Here is a 23,114-nt window from a genome sequence, read left to right on the forward strand (position 1 = left end):
TCATCAATCAAGGAGAGTTAAACATTGGAGACTTTGGCTGCTATTATGGAAGAACAGTATTATCTGCCCTTTGGGCCCCTACAGTCTGTAAATGGCATGATGGAATCTGAAGGCATAACTATGGGTTCTTGCACCGGATCCCATTCTGCTATATGGCTGGTGCAGGGAGATCCCGGGACTGACAGGTAACAAGCTTGGTTGTTGGGGAAACACACCATGAGCTCCCTGGCTGGAAGCCCTGATCATCTGGACTCTGAGAGATGTTGGACTGAAGTGTCTGCATGCAGCAACCAGCACTCCATGTTGTTGAGGGAATGGAGTACATGTTTTACTAAGGCTAGCAATCACAGCTGCAACAAAATATTTATGACTTTACAGAAATATCACTGTCCAGTGTGTTTATCAAAAAGGTTAGAATTTCTGATAGCAAGAGAAGCTAGTGCTGCAGGATGGCATCCCTGAGATGAAGATACGCTACAAACCATTAATAGGTTGTTAGAAATGTTGGGGGTCAGGGTTGTGGGGAGGGTGGTCACAGTGACTTCACACTGTACCATGTTTTCTGAATGATATACAGTATACTTACTTCCACGGGTGTTACTGCATCACACCATCTACTAGCAGGTCATACCATGTTTCAGGGTACCAGAATCTTTAGGCAGGTACTTGCACATCTCTCTCTCATTTTATTCCTATTGAGCAAGGTTGGTAGAAACATGCCCAGAGACAGCAGACAAGGAGTATCTTGGGCCAAATGATCACTTTTTTTAAAAAAAGAAGCTTGGTGTTTCTCTTTCTTCAACTTAAATTGGCTGTATTGTACTTAAGCTTACAACTGTTACAGTAAGCCTTGAGTAATAGTTGCAAAGTTTCCTAGCGAGTAGTGCCCACCCAAGGGAAGTGGATATCTCAGTTTCACCTTTAAGCAAAGCACATGGTGGCGATGTAGCTCCTTGAGACATCCACATGGAACAGCTTTACTATAGGCTGATATGGCCAGTCTGCAGGAAGCTAGCTGTATGTACATTTATCGAAGATTAACAACTGCTGAGGCAGCAGCTTAGAAGCACAGTTATTACGGGTTTGGCACATTCTGTATGATATAAATTATTTTCAGCTGACATTAGAATAGTACTTCTAAATACCAGACTTCATTTTAGTAGCTACTTACTTAATCATGGGAGAAGATGGCATGTTTTCCTGATAAATTTCCAGGTCCATAATGCCAAGACTGCTAGTTGTACTGCTGTTGCCATTGCTGACAAAGCAAAAGTTTAAATATCAGTGTCAACCTCCACCCCTACATGTGCCCATACGTTTTCTAATATGCAAGGAAAAGTCAATGGGCTCCTCCCCCTGGAATTCATAGCTACAGCTTTGACCCCAGATTCTACAAAATCAGGGCATGCAACTCCAATCATGCTCAACAAATGATTCCCAAGAAAAAGGGCACTGACATGTTTAAAATAATATGAGACTTTTCTTAAATTACTCCTGGATGAGTCATGCATCTACTGATGCTGTGATATAAAAAAAAAAAAAAGATGGACTCAGGTTTTTTGTTAATAGTTTATGCAGTGATATGTGAATTTCAATCCAACTCCTAGCCTTTAATAGGAAAAAAAACAACTGCATGAGTTCTTGTACAGGATGACTAGCAAGTGGTTAGAGATGTCTTTGACACACCTGCAGAGATTCAGATACCGCTGAATGTGGTGTTTTAAGGCAAGATATTTGACTGCCTGTCTTACTGTTTACCTGCTAGGAGAAGCCATGCTCATATTATAAGCGACTGTTTCGGTGTAGGAGTCAAACCAGCTTAATACTGCAGAAAATCTGATGGAACCTAGAGATACAGTGGCAACCTCTTATCTTCCTGCCCAGTATGAAAGACAGAGATTTCAACTAAAGATGCTGTTTTCATTAAGGGCAATAGCATTTAGAAGTTCTCTCTGGCTACACTGCAAGAATTAAATTCTTACTCTCAGCTTGTCTGGAATAATAATACCTGTTCACCTTATGACACTGCCATGAATCACACAATAGAGTATATATGATCAGCACAACTATATGACCAATATGTGATTTATTTACTGAACCTAGTGTGTATTACACGTTTACACTTGGGATCTGTATGAAATTGAACTACTCTATTTTAACTAAGGCTACTAACATTACAGTTGCTCACTTTGCTGTGAGAAAAACATAGTACCTCTCCATCAAGTTTTACAAAGTCAGTGTGTCAATGCTCAGTGCATTGTGGCTTGCTATACTGATTTTTTTTTTTAGTGCAAAGAGCCGTAAGGCACAATATATTAGATCTCCCATGCTGAAGAATCTACTAATAGCTGCCACTGTGTACATGATGAGATGAACATTCACCCAGACTAATATACACAGCTATGCTCAAGTGTTCAGTTACCCAACAATGCCATACAACGTTCATGCATTCTCTTCCTTTTCTCATTACAATGTAGTGTGTTTCTCATGTCCTCTACAGGGCTTAGGAGACTGACATGACTGATTGGCAACATTTTAAACTTGATCTCAAAAGTCTGTGAAAAAATCCTGCGAATAGGAAATCTTTAAATGGCTAAGGTTAGGCAGATTGTATAACTCTATTTCACTTAGTCTATGTCCTGCAAAGCAGTCTCCTACTCAAGCATTCTACAGAATAGAGAAACCTCTTGTCTCTTACACAGGACTAGTCACAATCTAGCCATAATTTTCAATTTTGTGTTCATCCCAATCAGAAGCTTTAGACTACATCATAGAATGTCAAATGACCCCAGCAGATGGTGGCAAACAGCAACAGATAAATCACTTCAAGGTGTGCAGTAATTAGCTTGTCTGATGGCCCTTTCACTATAATGGTCATCAGGAAGTTGCTTGGGATTGAGTAGTTGCTTCTTTGTATGATTCCAACTACTAATGGGTACAATGTCATGGTTAATAAGAGTGATATATAATGCAAAAAGAAAAACCAGAAACAAAAAACCCCAACATCCTGCAGCCTATCCATTTTTGGAACATTTCATCTACACCTTGAGTCTGTGCTTTGCATATTCAAACCTTTAACTTGGTGGTTAGCTCCTACTGTACAACAAACACTGACAGAAATCAGGTACCTCATGGATCTCTCACTGAGTTGTAAGTAGCTACTTGTATCATCAGGATTATCCTCATCATTCACTAGCTGAGACCAGCTGCCCATGCTTTCATCACTGCTGCTGAGAGGGTTTGGGAATTCTTCAGCTGTTTTTGTTTCCACCACAGTTTCAGCATCTGTTCCATTCCTAGTACTAGTGCTGGCAAGGTTAAAAAGCAAGGCATTACTGAGATGTTAAGTATATAACACAAGCAAACCTAAACTAGAATCTCTAATTTTCAGGTAATGTTGAGCTGTGTCTTATTGTTCTTGATTTTCAAAAAAGCCAGAGCAGGAAGGTATTTTAGGCAGATTCAGATTTGCAGTTGTCTATGGTGGGATACCTGTACAACACTCTTTTATCCTCACATCAGTGTAGATTCAGGTTATGCTCCTCATAGAGTGCTGAATCACAGCAGCGCAAACTCGTGGGAGATCAGAATCAAGCCCTCAGCTTGTGGACAAAATGAAGCTAAGTATATGGAATAACATTCCATTTAAAAAGTCCTTTTAACTATATTCCTGTAAATACAAACACAAAACAAACTGGATCTTTCAATTTGTTGGTAATAATATTTCTCCAAAAGATTTTGTTTAGGCTACAAATCAAAGTCACATTTGTCTCGGGATAAACCATTTTATTCCAGGATGAAGTATAATCATTCAGGTTAAAAACAAATGTTGCATTTGATTCAGTTCTGGTTAATTCCAATCAAAACCTAGGACTGGCATAGCCCTTTACACATGCAGTTTGTCTCTGGAATGAATGGCAATTAACTTGATTTGGCCACAATTATTCCAGGAAAAAGTGTTATCTTGGATATTTCACAGGTACTTGAAGTGGAAATATGGATTTGTACATCTGCAGGATCCCAGGATAAAAGGCTTTTTCCTGGGATAAATCTGATGTCTATTTTTACCCTCAGACATCTGTGTCCATTGTCCCGAGATAAATCCTAAAATGTTCCTGGAATAAGAAGTACTAACAGTTTAGCCTGAGACACTGCAAAGTGCATCTGAATGGTTATCCCAAGACTTCATTACTGAACCCATGGCAGAAAAATGGCTGTGCATTCTGCCACTCACTAAACCCTGATTAAAAGGATGGCAGGTGTACACACCCATTTCGTGATATTTCTGTTCTGAGATAAATACAAACACAACTTGTTGAGGGACAAATGCAATGTCTGTTCCTAGCCATGCAAAAGGAACTGTCATATTACAGAATACATGGTACTGTATTACAGCATGATGAAAGTCTCTAATTATAAATTAGCTATTTAAACCCACATGTGCAAATATGTGCTTGTCTGGCTAGAGAAGAAAGTGGATGAAATTTACACTATACATTGTCCGAGATATATTCTGAATGCCCTTACATTCCTTTGAATAATTCTTAGTACTGATACAATATAGAATGTTTTACTTTCAAAGCACTGTATAAATATTAATTTTTTTCATTATTTTCAGAATTTTAAAAATTTCTTAAACTAAAAAAGTATCACTTTTTATACATTAACTTTAAAAAAATCTTTTTTAAACAACAAAGTGTACAATGCAGATACAGATTGAATCTACATTTAGGTCAATTAAAAATCTGTGGAAAGTAATACTAGTATGATAAAAAGCAATATTAACATATTTCAATGTGAAATTATATCAAAATTAAGGTTAACTATGGATCCCATTTCATCTTAAGTAGCTCTGTAGGACCTTTAATTGGAAAATGAATGTTTTAATTTGATATTTACATTCATATCCCCAAACCTATCTGATACTGAAAGTGCAGAAGCATTGTGCAAAGCCATCTTATGAGTTCTAACTACTTACTATCCAAAAATTCTCTTATATGTTTGCCAACATAAATTGTTCTGAATTGTTTAAAACAGAACATCTTGCTTACATAAACCAAATGTAGCTACAGTTTTGCTCAGTAGTGCAGTCCCCAACTTTTGAACAAAACTTGGCCATTTCAAAAACACACGGAAATCCCTATAATGTTCAACCTTCAGGGCAGTATTGTTTCTATTTACAGGAAATTAGTACAATAAAATTAACAACAACAACTTTCATAATGAAGGATCACAAAGTGCTTAACTTCCTATTTATAAACAAATCTCATGGAAACCCAGCCAGCTCTTTTTTTGGACAGTGATTGATTGAATGAAGCACAGAGGCACGTGAAGGGAAAATTCAACCATGGACTGTGTTACAGCTACCTCTGGAGCATGCCTAGGAAACACGTTCTTTCCCAATAGGATGCCTGTGTATATCCAGAATCATATTTAATTTCTTTAGTCACACGAACTGTTGCTGCTTTAACTCCTGTCTGTTCTGAATAGCTAACATGCCTTAGAAAGTATGCACATTAGATTAATAGGGCAAACATTTTGTCTTTGCTTGCACCAGTGTAATTCTAATAAAAGAGTATGTGGTTGTATAAGTGTTGCTGATTAGAAAAAAAGCTAACACAATGGCTTCAGGAACAGAACCGAGGTGTAACTAAATTGAACTCCAGGTACATTCTAATTGCTGCCTCTTGTCATTTTCTAGCCCAGTGCTCTGTCTTTCTCCTCACTTTGTCTAATGCAGTGGTTCTCAACCTTTTTTGGACTCAAAGCACTCCTCTATAACTTTTGTGAATTAAGTGATACCCAATTTCAAAACTAGTGTATATATTACAGTGCTTATCTCCTTGAAGAGGAACTAGGCAGTGGGTATAGAGGATTGCTCAGAGGCAAGTACAAGCCTGAGCCCTGGCATCTTGGTTGATAATTGCTGGACTACTGCTATGCTACCACTTTTCCAGAGTGTAACCAATAGATTTGGATAAGCTGCCTAGCCTTGTGGCCCCTTATACTGAAGGTGAAAGATCACTCAAAAGTTTCACTACCCTGGAAGAGATTAATTTGGCTTGGGATAGAATGAAACACCATTACGCACATCTGCTCCTGCCTTGCTGCCTCACTTAGGACAGCTTCTGAGAAGTTCCTGTGCCAATGCTGGAGATGAAGCTGAGAGTCAGGAAGTGCAGGGGACTGCAGAGAACAAAACCTACCACATTTGCTTGGTTCACCAACCAGGTTCATACTTGTGGGCACCCATACACATGCCTGATGCCTTCTCTGACACATGCTAATTACAATATGCCAGAGCAGACCCGATTAATCTAAATAGGGCTCTAATTAGAACGCTCCAGCAGCCTTGGCTTTTCATGTATTCAGCATCCCATACCTCAAAATGGTGGTGGGGGGCATTTTAAGTAAAGCTTGTTGATTGACCTTTAGTTCAAGCACCCTGCCGCCATTTTGAAGTGTGAGATGCTGAATACACAAGACATTGCAGGCATTTTAATTAGAGCTCCTAAGATCTACTCTAGTTAACGCCCCCTCTCGCCCTGAGCACATGTAAAGATGCCCTATGGTGTTATGTTGTGTAGACATAAAACTTTTGACCACCTCTACCTATACCCAGTCATCCTAAAACAGCATTCAGCCTGCTTGCTGAACAGGGAGAGAGGACAGTAGAAACACATATCCTTTATTACCGTGTCAGCCGCATCTAATATTTAGCTCTGATTTTCCTATTAATGAGTGTTTTTTCTAGTTAAGCAACTGGAAACCACAACATAAAAATTTCATACTAAAAGATAATTCTTTCCTCATTGATTCTACAGCTTTGCTGCATGTTGAAACCCCTTTGGAATTGCAGGGAGTTCTGGGTGTGTGGAGAGTGACAGGATCAGGTGCCGTGTGTTACCTGCACACTTCCTTTACAGCTACTCAAATGTGCTACATTTCCCCCCACCCTGAGTATTTTTCTTCACCTGTTGCATGAACTAACAAAACATGAAACAACTCTTTTAGAAAGAGTTACCTTAGGCATTGAGAGCAAGTGGAATAATACCACTTTTCTTCTCGGGCTTTTAAACAAGTAGACTTGAATGAATGTTGCACTTTGCTGTTTTTTCAAAGCCTGCAACAGTCTGTATTTCTTGAGAACATGAAAGTGCATGCTCAGTGCTTTGCATGGCAGATCTGTATATCAATTTAGGAGTATATCTACTCCACAAGCGCCTTTTCTGTAAATTTCACATAAGCACATTGAGAACTGTTCACTAAAGGCACTAAGAAAACACTGCATATTTGTCTTAGAGCAGAAGAAAAAGCCATTATCCAAAAGTTTCCTAAGTTACTGAGAGGCAGAAAGCCATGATTCCAGCCAGATTGGTTTCTTAATGAATCCTATTACAAGGTGGCTGCGCTTGAAGCAAGAATCACTGTTAGCAGGAATCAGCATGATACAGCAGAGGCAGTATGCTAATTATCCACATAACAGGTGTGTGTACATGCTTTTCCACTTCAATATAGAGGTCTGCCTAGGAGCCAAAACACAGCCTTTTATTTGTGGGGGGAAACGCAATTATTTAATCCAATAGTTTCTACCATTAGCAATGATAACCTAAGATACTATGATGCTTCCATATGACAGTGACTGGCATTTCAGCTACTAGTCAAGAAGTTGCAGAAGAAACCTGGCTAAAATAGATAATTCTTAGAGGGAGAGTGAGTGACCACTGCTATAAACATTGCCCCATAATGCAGCAGGACTTTTTTTCTAAATGGAGAAAGTGGCAGGTGTAGGGCTCTTAAGAGTGTGCAGTTGCAGTAGGACGGGGTGTGCTAAAACATGGATGTGTATAGACATTTAACTACTAGAGGCATTGCCCATGCTAAAGGAAAAATCATGCCATTCTAAAGTGAACAATGTTAGCACTGTGCTGTAGGTTTTTGTTTGTTTCTCTAGGATGTTGTAATAGCACTTTATCCTGAACAGATTAATGCATAGTTAACTTATGGAATTCATTGCCACAGGAGCTGGTGGAGGTAGACAACATAGCCAGGTTCAAAAAGGGACTCAAAAAATTCATGGATGATAGATCTATTAATGGCTATTGAACAGTATGGTTGGAGATGTTTCCGCTGACATTTCTAAACCAATAATGGTGGATGCCAGGGATAGATTATTCTAGAGATATCCAGTGCAATGGTCTCCCTGCATAGATCTACTTCTGCCTCTGTCGGAGTGAGAATACTGGGCTGGATATACTGTTGGTCTGACCCAACATGTATGCATACCATTGGTCTGACCCAGAGGTATTCTTAAATTGGAAAAGGTAGGATTCCTCCACTAGAAGCTGGTTTTTACTGTTAAGAGTTAAAAAGAAAGCAAACCATTAACTTGTTCTGTCACTCACCTGCTGTTCATTAAGCAGCTTGAAACCACGTGCTTCCCAGAAGATGCTTCTGGAGGCTTTTCTTTGTTGGCATGTTGTTTAGCTTTTCCACAGGGGATGCTACTAGAAGTTAATGGCTCTGGGTCTTTATCCAGGTCTTCTCTTTGATCAATTTCTATCTGAATCAAAGGGACATCCCTTGGGCAAGGAAAGGAGCTTATGTGGCTTAAAGCAGGGGATCCAGGGTTTGTAATATGTTCTTTTTTCCCATCTAAATGTATTCTGTCCCTTGGTGGTTTTGAGTGACCTTGTGTTACACTTGGGAGATGTCTGTTTTCTGTGACATGTTCTCTGCTTGTATGGTCAAATGAATCTTGATGGACAGCAATTAAAGTTTTCCCACTTTCGACAATATTTGCAGCCAGTCTATTTGCATACTGTTCTACATGCGGTGGGGAATCACTGGAAAACTGATCAGGATCTGTAACCTCTGTATCATCCACTATAATTTTGTTCTTACGCATTAGTGATTCAATTGAGCTTGCCCATGTCTCATGAATTAACATGTCAGTTATCTGGTCAGTCCTACATCTTTGGTATAGGCATGAATCTGACTTGCAAAGACCTGAAGAAGATGCAGTACTGACTTGTATGCTTAAGGAGTCCAAGTGACTGCTGTGGGCAAAGCCATCTAAAGAGTTTGCTTTTACTGGGGCATTCACTGTTAGCCTGGACCCTGATGATCTGCTGTCTGGCATAGAAGATTGTCTAAAACAAAATGGTGTTCGCAGAGGAGGTGGTAGCAGACTGCTACTCCAGTCTCTTGAACTCCTGGTGGAAGATAAATTATCTTTATTTTCCTTTTCAAGTTCTCTTAGCATGTACCTATAAAATTCTTCTGTTATGCTTTCTGTGCTAGACTGCTTGGATGGGCAACTAGGCCTTATGCTGAGGTGGCCGTTTTTCCTGGCTACCTGTTGCAAGGCAGAAGTTAAGATGTTGTTTGCATTTTTCCCTGCATAGTAGTCCAGTAACAAATCAAACCCTCTTCCTTCATTTTCCATCTGATTTACCATAAATCTTGAAAATTCATCTGTAATGCTTTCACAGCTAGACTGCTTGGAGACAGAGCTGGTCCGACTCACTGGCTGGCCTAAAGTATTCATTGGGCCCAGCATATTCAAAAAGCTCTTGGAGTCTGAATCCTCCTCTGGTATGCTCTCACAGCTTGAGGCCTTACCTCTGCTCCACCTTTCACAGTAAAGTCTGTTCCTCGGATGATTTGGACCCTGCCAGACATTATCAACCATGGACAATTCAGTTAAATTCATAATTTTAGCAGCCACTTCATTTGCAAAGATATTGACAGAATCTGGGGTATCTTCAAGGTTTATAGATTCATCCACTACCCTGTTCATCAGTCTTTCCTTTAGCTCAGGGTGCTCATCTGTTTTTCTTTTGATCTCACTAAGCCTAGGTGGCCTGTGCTTCCTAACAACTGAGCCATTAGGTTGAGTATCCTTCTTTCTTTTTATGGTTCTGCATGATAAACTTTGGGTCACCAGAAAGTCATTTCCTCTTTTCCATGCACAGAACCAGGGTTGCTTGCCATTTGAATTTTCAAGGCAAATGGCCGCTATTTCTGTTGCCATAGAGACCACTGTTTCTGCCAATTCTTCTGCAAAATCTGTTATGCAGTATTTATCCCTTGACTGTTTTACCTGTAGCATGGGCTGAGAAGGAAGCAAGATATGGTTACCTAATAAAGACACATTAACTTGGACTTCATTGTTTAGCACATTGTCATACTTAACTTTATGCTGACTTTCTCTGTTCACAATGGCATCAGAAAACAGCTGTTCTTGAACACGGTGTCTGCATTCATTGGCTCTAAGTGTGTTATCTCTATCTGAAAAAGATCTGAGATCTTTTTTCTTTTGGTTATTACTCAGATTTGGGGATTTGTAGCAATCTCTTGTGGTTCTTTTCAGATATCTTTTTTTGGGGGATGTTCTTGCAACTAGTGAATTTTGCCCACGGATTCTACCTGGCAGGTCTGACTGTAGTGTGGCACTTTTCATGCTATTTGGCACTATTTCACTCTCACTAACTCTCGTATTTGGTATGTTACTATCGTCTCTGCCAGCAGTAGCACTGTAAGGGGTACTAAGCGGGTAGTGGTTAGAGTGATCTGGAGCATTCTGTGATGCTTGATTAGCTGTTGTCTGTTGGCTTTTTGTTTCTGCATCTTTTTCTCTACTTGAATCCTCAGAAAAGAGAAGTGAACACTCATCAACCTGTGCAATATCGCTCATCTTCTTGCATGTGAAATATATCACATTAAAAAGCAGTTCATTTGCAGTTTCCATAAAAATGTCATATGCATTTGATTTACTGTCTGGTCTAGGGTGTAGCTGCCTCTTCTTTTTAACTTCCTCGACAGAATGCCTCAGAATGATGTTGGATAGGTTTTGTGCAAGTTCGTCACTCATCATTTCATCCACATGTGAAATCTGTGGGCTTGTGGCAGTTTCTATAATTCTCCCATTGATGGATTCCATAAAGTCTCCTATATTTTTGTATGTATTGGGCTTTGTTAAAATTATGGATGCCTCTTTGAGGAGTGCCTCTGCAATGCTATCATTCAGCTTCTCCATGCTGCTTCCTATGGCTATGCTACAATGGAGTGTAATAGCTGCAGAGGCCTCAGCTGCAGACAAGAGTCCACTTGAAGTTACAGGGTACTTATCTTCCTTTGTTTCACTTAAACCACAGACTGCTACAGCACTTGCTACTTGAGTCATGCCGCAGAGAGCAGATGGAAATGAATATTCCAGCTCTGCACAGCCATCAAGCCCTTGTGAAGATTTTGTCTGCAGCTCTTCATTATCAACTATTTCGCCCTGAGAATCTGTGCTTTCTTGTTCTCTTTTGAATCTCTCTGCAGCCTTGGGGCTTGAAATGGTTCCAATCACTGTAGCTGCACAAGCTAAAGCCACTTCCAGTGCACCCTGGCTGTTCCCGTTGGAACTGTCCTCCTCCAAGTAATCTGAGACTTCAGAATTTTCTGATTCAGACCAATGGCATAGATTTGGAAAACCAGAACCAGGCCATTCTGATGTATTTTCGTAACTGTCTGGACTTTGTACAATGACAATTTTTGGAAGTTCATTCCATGATCGGGATGTTGTTACATCTTCATTTGTACAAGTGGCTGAATTTAAGGAATTTCCAATGGAGATGCTAACAGCAGCCTCCTCCATAAAAGTGGGTTGAGATTGGGACAATCTAATAAATGCATCTTGTAAAACAGATTCTGCTAAGTTTGTAGCATACTGTCCTGTAGTTGCTCGTTCATTTTGCAAAGGAGAGTGAGGTTTCCTTTCACATGTAATGTCCTCTGCATTTACTTTACTGTTTTGTTCTGATACTGTGTCATGCAGAGAAGTCAGTTCTTCCTTGGCCATTATGGTTAGAGATGCATCTTCAGAGGTGCACACTGGGCAAGTATTTTCAACCTCACCTGTTAAAGAATCTTCTGAACTCTTAGTACTGTGGGAGGAGCTAGCTCTTCCAGCTAAATCATTCTTCCAGTGTAGTTGCTGGATTAACTTATCCCCACTTTGTAAAAGGTGGTCTTCAGCCACAACAGTCACTGCTGCTTCTGAATTCCCTAAGGTTTTAGCAGAAGCCACATTTTCTGTACTAACACAATTCTTATCGAGAGTAAATGGCAATCTGGCCTGCCTATAATGAAGATTCTCAAGTCCTTTTCCTTTATGCTTCCTGGGATCTGACACAAGTTCTGTGACATTTAGTTTTTCATGGCCTAGGGGAAAAAAACCCAATAATTAGTTTTTATTAGTAGACAACCATCTGTCACTTTCTAAAATGCAGTTGCACTAGAGTGATTTGGACTGCATGACTGCTGCACAGACACTGTCTACCCCATCTCTTGAGCAATGATTTTAAAAAGTGTAAATTATTTTTATTTTTTTCATAATCCTTCTTCTAAACTGCAATTACATGGATGCATGAAAATAACCCCACAGGTGCAATTTATGTGAGCATTACCTTGAGGTTTTTTGCAGTATGGACAGTAACAGAACAGTGGAAAATTGCATTGCATTTACCATTTGTATATTCATCAGTCTCATTCTCATCTTCGAGGTGCTCTGATGCTGTGAGGAAATCTTCTTCGATTGAAGATACTGAACAGTTTGTATCGTCCTCAGGCTTTAAGACATTGGCTTCTATCTGTAGCTGTCTCTCCTGCACAAGTTCCAGTCCAATCAGAAACTTGTTTATTTCAAAGATAATGCAGCTTGTGCTGTTTTTTCTGTCCCCTCTTGCACACTGAACCAAGCAGACATCTGTCAGCCAAGAACACTAGAGGAGAAAATAATCTCCAAGAGTTAGTTAAATAAATGAGGTCCTGTTTTTTCCCCTTACTTCCCCTGCAATAAATTTCTCAGGAATAGTCAGCTGTAAAGAAGCTTGTAACATGGTTTGAAATGACATTTTCAGTTACAAACACGCTGTATCAGGATTTATCAGGTGTAAGCACCTTTATCACATGCATATTTTACCCTCTCAGTCAGTTTCTTGTCCTGCTTTCAGTCAGTTTCTTGTCCTTTATTTGACATGCTGCTTTATCTACTTTTGCCCGTGATGGAGTTTACCACTCTCTGCAGTAGGTACATGCACTGCTGTATATTGCTTAAATCTTTAGGGAATAGTTTAAGGCAGTCTTAGTTCCTCCTTATGACTATTTCTGCAGATTACAAGGCAGCTGAGTTAGATGACCTATTAAAAGCTTGAATTTTAATACTATAAAATGGCTTTGATTTTGATTTTGTTCCCTGGCCTTGTGTCAGTATTTTTTAATATTTATATTACAGTTGTAGCCAGAGGCTCCAGTGGACATCAAGGCCCCACTATGCTAGGTTTTGCACATCTGCACAGTAAGAGACAATGGCAACCCTAAGTAGCTGTTGCTGAATTCTAGTGTAATGTACAGAGTCTATGTACAGACTTTCAGTTTCCACCAGGAGAATTACCATTCTCCTGGTAGAAACCAAAAGTGTGCGGACATTCAGGCTTTTTATCCCGATAGCAAATCTGGCTGCTCCCGGAGAAAAATAACAGCCACAACCAGGGTGAAATCACTCCCAGGAGAGGTTCTCCTGGGAGACTGAATGTCTGCGTGCTTTCCCTTGCCTTTCTCAGTTACTCTGATCAGGCAGATCAGCCTGGGCCCAAGTACTGTCAGGGACTCTGACCAGGCAGGTCACCCTGACCCAACTACCTCAGCAGGCACATCTACAGTTAAGCCTCAGTTAAAGAAATCTGCCCCAGTTCAGGAGCAGTGAGCATCTCGATTGGCCGCTGGGAGTGCTGCCTATCCATTTAACACCAGCTGGGAACTTGGGTTTGCAGGCCAGTAAACAGTTCTGCTATGGCAAGGCTCCTTGTTCCTGCATTCTGGTTCCTGACTCTGGTTTTTGACTTATTTCTGGATTTTAGCTTTGGATGTTCCTGCAGATCTCTTTCTGGCTCCTGATCTCAGCTTGGCTTTGTTTTCAGATTTTACCTTGTGGATTACCCTTTGGATTGGTACTTGGCATCTGACCCCCAGATCCTGACCCTGGACTTTTGTAGACCCTCTGGTTTTTGTAATATGGCTCCTACTCTCTGAGTCAGCTCTAGGCCCCTGCTTTCCCCCAGTGGCCTGACCATTACACCAGACCACCTACACCCTGGTCCCTTACACATTTAACCCCTGGGGACCAGGGGGAGTGCAGCCAGGAGAAAGGCTGTCTGCCTTTCCAAGACTTGGGTCACACTAGTCTTGAGAAGGTGTAGGGGGCAGCTGCTCCCTGCTCCCATAAACTGGGAGGTGACAGGAGCAGCAGCCTTCATTCCCTGTCTCTTTTCCTGGGCAGTCCCTGGTTTGGGGAAAAGGCAAGGGACTTTGCTGCCTTCTGCCAGCTTCCCCTTGCTGCCCCATCATGCACCTGAGCGGCAGAGCAGTGATTTAAAAACCAGTGGCCAGGAGCACCATGGGCCTTTAAATTGCCACCCCACAGTTCAGCTGGTCTGCAGTTGGCACTTGCCACTTGATAGCCTGCCCCTTCCCAGGCAGGGGAGAGGACAGGCTGTTAATAGTTCCCCAAAGTGCCCAGCGAATGCGTCAGTAGCTCTCTAGTGCAGTGGTTCTCAATCTTTTTTTTACCAGGACCCATTTGAAACATCAATGGTCAGTCCTGACCCCTGACCCAGTAAATAGTTTAAATAGAAAACAGCCTCCTGGCCCTGCCAGTGCCCCTCACTTCCAACCCATACCCCTTCACCCCACTAGTACCCATCACTCCTGACCCATTGCCCACCAACCCCAGGCCCTAGCATCCCAAAGTGTGGGGCGGGGGGGTAGGTGTGCAGGGAGAGGGAGTGTGGGGCATGGCGAGGGATGTGCTCCCCCAGATTTGTGCACCCATAGTGGACACAGGGCTGCAGTCAGGCTGAACCGGCATGAGCCTCTGTGGCCCAGTGGGCAGGATTCAGCATGGGAGGGTTTAGTAGGGCAGCTAGACTCATTGCTGCTGCAGCCCCCATGCAAGCCATGCCACCAGCAGTGCAAGGAAGGTGGGGTGCGAGGGGCAAGGAGTAATGGATGGTGGGGAGGGGGACTGCGCGGTCTTCACCTTTTCCTGCTGCTAGCCGCTTGTGTGCCATACCACTGCTCTGCCTGGCTGCCATGACCTGGCCACCACTCCCCTCAAGCCACGGCTCTACCCCGGAGAAGAGGTGGGGTGGCAGGTAGTGTCGCCTGTGCCCCCCACACCTCTGATACATCATCTATGCCCCAACCTTGTCCCTGCCTCATAGCCTTACTTGTGGGGAGCCACAGGAGCTGCTCTCCATGCCACCTGGCTGCCACGTTCATGTGTGCATGTGCACATGGCAACCCCTACCTGATCACCCTCCTTCACTCCCCACAGCAACAGGCAGCCCTTTGCAGGCTGGAACTCTGCCAGCCTGCAAGGTGAAACCCGTGTTTTCCCACGTTTTTTTCCTTTAAAAAAGAATTCATTTTTAAAGGTTGTTCACAGCCCTTTCATATATTCTGGAGACACACTTTTGGGTCACGACCCACAGGTTGAGAAATGCTGCTCTAGTGCCCCCTGGTTTGCCTGTGAAGTTCTCCAGCCAGAAGGCTGGAGGAACATCTGTTCAGTTTGTCTCCTGGGCTATTTTTCTACTGGAAGAAATTTCTTCCATTGAATATGAATGTCTGTAAGCAGCCAGACTACTATGAAAATGCAAAATAATGAAGTAATGTGAAACTGTGAATGAGTTTATATTTTGTGGTACTATGAATTTAAATAGAAAGTAAAATTTTACTTTAATGGGGTTCTTTAATGGACATATTTTTTGGTTAATTATATAGGGGCTATTGAATTTAAAACCTAGAATTAAGGGCAGCATGGGGTGTGGTGCCTGTGCCTGGTCCTGCTATCCCCAGGTGTGAAGCAGGGCAGAATCAGCCCAGCACCCGGACTCAACTTCCGGGCAGCCCCATGGCTCACTCTGCCCAGTTACTGCTGTCAGTCTGTCCCATGCTCACTGCTGGGAGCACCAGATGAAGCAGGTGGGATCTCCATGGAGACAGGCCCAGGACCTCTGCAGGCAGACTGTGCTCAGCTGGGCACATGGGATGGGGCTGCAGGTGGGCAGGGAGTGGCATGCAGGAGCAGGATGGGTGGGTGGGGCCAGGACCAGGATCATGGGGCAGTGACATTGTGGGGTGGGGGCGCAGGGCAGAACCATGATATGCTCTGCATACATCCCTGCCTGTGGAACTGGCGTCTGTTGCAGGGACTCAGAGCAGATTGTGGCTCTGTCCTGGGCCCCAGCCCTGAGCTGTCACTGTCCCGCAATCTTGGCCCTGGCCCTGGCTGTTCCTGGGTCAGCATCCCCTTGCCCCTGTTGACTCCTGGGTCAGCACTTCCCCCGCTGGCTCACCAAAACGCCTTAAGTGGCCCTTCAGTCTAAATAATTGCACACCCTGGTATGGTGATTAGAAAGTGAAACTGACTGGAAACCAAAGTGAAACTAAGGCATCTGGGTGCATGTGTAGATTTAATATATGTGAAAGGACTGATCAGTGAAGAATGAAATCCACTTACGAGGCAGTCCAACCTACATGTGTTTCACTGCCAGTACACCACCTCACCTCACCTCGATGTGGAAAACATAATTCTTGGATGAGATCTCAAAGTCATACTCTAGCTTTGGCCTTTCCAACAGCCTTGGCAGCAAGGGTGCCAACTGTTTTATGATGTGCATACTTTCTTATTGATGTTCTGAAAACTGGATCAAGAGCAGCAAGCTCACTTCACATAGGCTACCAAGTAGCCCTGGGCTTTTTTGGAGTCCCTACCTCTCATTGCAGGTCTGCCCTTAGCTGCAAAACCAAATCCTTTGTTGTTTAAAATATGCTGGACTTTATGTTTTAAATGCGGCCATAAGAACATAAGAATTGCCATTTACTGGGTCAGTCCATAGATCCATCTTCCTCAGTATGCTTTTTAGTGGGCATTGGCCCACAGTCTCTTAAGCAACAAATAGGCCTGTGTCACACAGCCATTAAGTATAAAAAACAAGTACAATCTAATCACCCAGTTTTTCTCTTAAAAGTTCATCAGTGCAACATGAAATACAATGATCTCCGTAGTACAGAGACTACAGGGCCAGCGTCTTGATAATTTATGTGCATGCACATTTCACTAGAATGTTGTAGCTGGACCTGCTTTTTGTAGCTCAGTGAAACAAGAGATATGTGGCCTAATTTTAATCTTAATTTATGTACGTTTTACTTCAAGATAACTTCATGGACTTTATGAAGTATTCTTGATTTACATCTGGAAGAAAAATATTAAAATCAGGCTCAATATATTGAGTTAACATGTAACTCTTCTTGGCACAGCCAGCAACTATAATGAGGAAAAGGGTAGAGCAAAAAGACATTGTTTCACCACAGTAAGTGGTTAGAGCTCCAGGGTGCTTGTACATGTGATGGGGGTTTAATTCCCAAAGGTTTATTTTATGCCCTGTAAACTGAAATGGTGGGTTTTCAATTTTTTTCAAGAGGGCAGCTGGGTGTGCTAGAGGCTGGAGAAGGTGATGGGAATGGTGCATGGGGCGCTGGAAGCCTGCCAAGCCGAAGTTTCCCTGAGCCCGCCAGCACTTCCAGTGCCCCACGCACCATCCCTGCCACCTTTTCTGGCTGCCAGCACACCCAGCTGCCCTCCTGCTGCTTCCCTGCACTGCCCCAGGGGCAAGCCAGTCTGTTTCCAGGTGCTTTCAGGCAGTGGAAGGTGGCAGGGACAGTGCATGGAGTGCTAGAAGCCCCAGTGGGTTCGGGGAAGAGTTGGATCCGTCTGGGTGCTGCCTCTGAGTTGGGGCAGCCCCAGCCCACTAGCAGCCCACTGGGGCAACCCTGGGGAGTGCTGTTGCTGTTCAAGGAAGGACTGGGGCCTCCCACAGCTCACGGGCCACTTGACCTGCTGGCAGCTTACCTCCTGGCTGCGGGGGATCGAGCAGGCTCTGTGAGAAAAGAAAAAGGATCAGGCCCCCCACTGTTTCTGACTTCAGTCAGATTCCTGCTGAAGGCAGCAGTGGCAAGGGGCCTGACTTTTTTGTTTTTTCCAACAGAGCCTGCCTACCTCTCCCATGGCCTCGGGGCAAGCTATCAGCTGCATCATTGCATTTTGCAATGTTGCAAACTAAACTACATCCAAATGTAGTTTAGTTTGCAATGATGCAAAGTCATTTAAAAGTGCCAAAACTGGCACACGTGTAATGCATGATGCCATTAAGCCACACAAATTACATTTCCATCATGTATACGTCACGATGACCCTCACATGTACAAGCATCCCCAAGGCGTACATTTAAAAATGGTTATAGGTCCAGTTTCCTCCTTTCTCTATGGGGTACTGAAAATTATGGGATTCTTGGCATACAGAGCATTGCTGAGCAGAATGCTCCACGATCATCAGAACAAAGGGCCAACCATGCTAGCTCTTTATTTTTGTGGCTCAGAGAAACTAAACACAAGATGGCTGAACCTGGAAACAGCACTTAGGCTATTAAGTCTAGGACTTCTCCATTCTTTTGCTGCGTGTGCTCATGAATGTCTGAATTCCAGACAGAATTCAGTCTAAGGGATGTTAAAGGCCTATTATGAGTTCTTTTCAGTGTTGCGTTGTAAGAAAACCTGGACTGGGGAAGGAACCAGGGAGCACAGCGGAAGGTGGTGGGAGAAGGAAGACTTTACTTAAAAGGAAATCTGTAGAACTAATTTGTTCCACCAGGAATAAAGCATTACATCTCTTTTTCCTGCTGCCTCCAAATGGCCCACTGGCCCTGCGCAAGGTTTACCACCACTGCCTGCCTTTTCAAAGGACACACAGTTAATGTAGCTTAAAGTAGTATTAATGGCTGCATAGTTACCCATGGCATTTAGAGAGCTGGCAGGCTGATCCCTGACTCCTCACTGCCTGTTTCTTGGATTTGGGCTACTAGTTAAATAATTGTACAGATTTTAAAGAACCAGATGTATTCACCTGATGTGTGTATACCTGTGCGGTTCTCAAGCTGATATTTAGCTACGTACTTTCAGCTTGTTTTTTTTCCCTCTCCAAATTTTGGATGCTATCCCCAATGACCGCAATATGCTCCTAAAGATTAATTTACAATTCCTACCTGGGGAACTTCAAAATCAGTCTGAAGGTTTCCTGATGTTAGTCCGCTCAGCAGGATTATTTCATTTTCTTTAGGTGGTTGTACATTCATAGAGCTGATAAGTTTTGGGAGATTTGGAGAGACACTGATCAATCTCTGCAGTATGAAAAATAGGTTTGAGGCAATGCCATTCCATTCAAGTCAGTCATGCTGTCAAACTCATGAGCATTAAGGTCAGTTTGTAGGGACTCCTTTAAAAAAGCATTCTAAAGTAAAGTTAATACTCAGAATAAAGAATAAGTATAGCGCTGAACATGAAAATCCTCTATTTATGTATCAAACAATTACAGCAGGGTAGTACAATTCATGCAGTGCCCTACAAGTGCAATCTGGACACGATCACTTTGAGATAAAGTAGTTCAGTTTCCACATGCATCAATATCCTTGGCTTTTCTATTAAGAGACCAAGAACACTGTATGGAGTGGGGGAGCAGTAGGGGCCAATTTTTTGGCACTCTTGCGAGAAATCAGCCTGGAATCTTTCCCGAGCTCCTGTCTTATTTGCCACTGTACTGCCTGTCCCCTCCCCAAGCTGCTGCATGCCACAAACAGAGGAAGTCTGTGCCACTAGTAGTACTTATGCTGCAGGTTGTCCCCCACACTGTACAGCATTAGCCTATACAGCAGGAAAAGATTCACTAATTCTCTATGGGCCAAATCTTGCAGTTTTTACCTAGCCCTATGATTAGCAAGAAACTAGTTTTACTTGAATGAGACCCTGATTTTTGTCCTGTCAGATTAATCTGGCATTATGCTTTTGGCATAATTATAATAATGCATTTAATACACAGATGGAATGACCATGTCTTAGATTTAAGATGCTCCGCAGGCTACATTGATAGGTTACTGTCTGGGATGTGAAAAGAGACCAGCTTTCTCTGGCATGTGTTTTACAAGACACACAATAAATCTGACCAAATTTAGGATAAATGATGATGATGATGATGATACTTTGTAGAGCTGTTGTATCCTGGGCACTGTCCTAGACCAGGATCACAATTTGCTGTTGTTCATCATACAAACACTGAACAAAACCCACCCAAAATGATTACATAACACCTTCCTGCCATGCTTTATGAATACTATGGAATTAAGCATCACCAAACCTCTATAAGGCAGGCTGTCACTGCATTGTCAGAATTATTGTTGCTGCATTATACAGAAAGGCACATGATGAGTCAACTTGCAGGATCATGAGTGTAATCCAGATCTCAGCATCCAATCCTATGCTTTACCTTTTCAAAATGATAAAGCTTATACTGCTGATATTATTCCTTAGAGTAAATTAAATTAGATATAATAAAACTTTTGGGCTTGGCAAATCCAGTTTAATTTTGGGGAACAATCCACTTTTCAGTAGATTGATCTTTGGTATGACTAAGTATTTATATTTGACATAACTTAAATTCAGTGCTTCAATTCATTCTGACATTTTAGTCTAGCAGAAAAAAAATCTCCTTTTCTTTTTTCAAATTATAACCTTTCTGTTATACACATTTCTTTAGGTGACTATATTTTCTCTTACTTAAGTTTCTACATTTATCAGCTTACTTGGGTTGGAAAATATGACATTTAGAATTTCTCTCTCTCTCTTGTTTCCCTGTTTGAAATGAAAAGGAAAAACATAGGAAGAAAGTTCTTTAAATTCATAACTAAGAACTGGAGGCATGGAAAGTAGGACACCAGCCCTGGATTCTGACTATGAGAGGGAGTCAGAATCATGCCCTCAGATGTTTTTGCCACGGCAAGGGCAACCCTTTTCTGCCCCTGCCCAGCTTTAGGAACTGTGAAAGGCAGCACCACACTAAATAGTGTTACTTGGCAGTGGGGAGGGGGTAAGTGGAGGCATTAGTGGAGAGAGCAGAATGGTGCTCCTGACCCACAAAGAGCCTTTGTCACAGCAGATGCATCCCACTACGTATATGTGGGGGAAGAAGGGAGCAAAAGGGGCACCACGGTTGGCTCCCAGTGAGCCTGGACATAGAGCTGCTGCAACTAGAGCAGAACTGATGCTGCTACAGCACCAGCAGTGGTGACCATACTAGGCTGGAAACGTTCTTGCCTTCCCTTTACTCACATCCTACTCCTTCTACAGTGGTCAGCATGCTCCTGAATCCCCCCACCCTACCCTGGGTGCCAGTGAGCTCACTACGCCTCTGTAGTAGTATTTTTACAAACCACTTTTGCATTTACCTATATTATAAATTATGCATAGAAATTTAGATGGACAAGCTTCTCTTCTAAAGGCTGACAGAAAATGCAGACTTCCATTTTGGTATTATAGGTTTTTAAATGTATGCTACCAATAGAGGAAAAAGAAGTCTTCTCTGTTTATACCTCTCAAGCATTCTGTATATATACTGGAAACCAGATTTCTAAAAGGCCAAATTCTATAGACTGAAGAACGCCTACATACACAGGGACTCTAAGGCTACAGTATCTGTTGTGCTGCATGGGATATCCCACGGAGTGACCATGCAGAGGAATTATGAGGAGCAGTGTGCTTAAGGCAATGTAAGCGCTGGGACCAGTGAATAGACTACCTGGAGAAAACCCATCCATTCGTGGAGTGTTTCCAAAGCTATGTTTTGCTTGTGGGAGAGGATTCTATTCCCAGATCCTTGCAAAGAAAAGATGTATATTTAACTTGGGTTTTGCAAGAAGCAGGGGTTTCTCAATGATATCTCTTACCTGACAGCTGTTATTGGACCAACTGTACAACTGGGAAAGATGTTAGACTTGGATTTTGAACAGATATCCAGATTTAGCCTTTATTAACAATCTCTTAGTCATTCATTAGTCCTCATGACCTGATACAGTGTTAGGTCTTTAACAATATGGAATAAATATGGGCTCTTTATAAACAACAACAATTATTCCCCAGACTTCATGACATAATCCAGAACTTCTGTGGATGTCGTGATGTTAAACTTCTCAATCTGGTGTGCACATTTAAACAGCTTATTCAACAGAAAAAAATAATTTGTTCTGGAAGCTGTACATATTTCTGATGTTTGCATCTTCACAGCTCCAGGATACAGAGAATTTCTTGTGAAAGTAATTCCTGCTAATGAATCACTATCAGAAGGCAATTAGGCCCCACTATCGCTCAACTAAGACTACCTCAGCAAACCACTCTCCATGTTTCATGGAGGAGCTCATTGCAAATGGACAGTGAACCCCTAATGTATTCACTTGCCAAAAACTTAATTCACCTTGGTAGCCGGATGCTTGTCATACATGCCTCGATGGGATGATAGAAATGGGAAGGGTAAGGGAAGGTTTAAGTTAAAAGCGTATTTGTGCTATGCTTTTAAAGTGTAACTTTCATAATGGTGCAATTTTAGTAAGGTGCAACCATGCACTGGTGAGACCTCACCTGGAGTACTGTGTCTAGTTTTGGGCCCTATTCTTCAAGAATGATGTGGACAGTTTAGAAAGAATGCAGAACAAGGCTACAAAAAATATTAGGGGCCTGGGAGGCAAGGCTTATTAGGAAAGGTTGAAAAAACTAGGGTTATTCAGCCTGGAGAAGACAAGATTGGGGGGGCGTGGATTTTCTAATAGTCTTCAAATACCCGAAGGGTGACTATAGAGAGGATGGAGATAAGCTTTTCTCTGTGGCTGTGGAGCAATGACCTGAAGTTGCAGCATGGGAAGTTTAGGTTGGTGATTAGGAAGAACTTTCTGACTATGAGAGTTATTGGGCATTGGAACAGGCTACCTAGAGAAGTTGTGAATTCTCCATTTTTGGAAACTTTCAAAAGCATATCAGACAGACATATGGCAGGGATGGTTTTTAGTCAGGGGTGATCCTGCCTTGTGCAGGGAGCTGGACTAGATGACCTTATGAGCTCCCTTCCAGATCTACTTTTCTAGGATCCCTATAAAAGACCTCAACAGTGTTGTTTTATGTACTAG

At 42.3% G+C, this 23,114-nt stretch overlaps 1 protein-coding gene across 5 annotated transcripts in view; it reads right to left on the reverse strand.

Annotated features, from left to right (window-relative positions):
• SPHKAP (SPHK1 interactor, AKAP domain containing) overlaps positions 1-23,114 on the reverse strand; it is a 123,267-nt gene that overhangs the window by 5,747 nt on the left and 94,406 nt on the right. For 3 of the 5 annotated variants that reach the window (XM_090053329.1, XM_090053328.1, XM_090053327.1), the window contains exons 5-9: positions 19,155-19,289; positions 12,518-12,773; positions 8,406-12,213; positions 3,129-3,308; positions 1,172-1,258 (exon numbers count right to left, since the gene is read on the reverse strand). In XM_090053329.1, coding sequence (XP_089909455.1) covers positions 1,172-1,258; positions 3,129-3,308; positions 8,406-12,213; positions 12,518-12,773; positions 19,155-19,289 — 4,466 coding nt within the window. The remainder of the gene's footprint in view (positions 1-1,171; positions 1,259-3,128; positions 3,309-8,405; positions 12,214-12,517; positions 12,774-19,154; positions 19,290-23,114) is intronic. The other 2 variants (XM_090053331.1, XM_090053330.1) reach the window with 2 other exon arrangements.

This window comes from Crocodylus siamensis, chromosome 6 (genome assembly GCF_052110815.1).
Source record: "Crocodylus siamensis isolate JL-2025a chromosome 6, ASM5211081v1, whole genome shotgun sequence".
In the NCBI taxonomy this organism is placed as follows: Eukaryota; Metazoa; Chordata; order Crocodylia; family Crocodylidae; genus Crocodylus; species Crocodylus siamensis.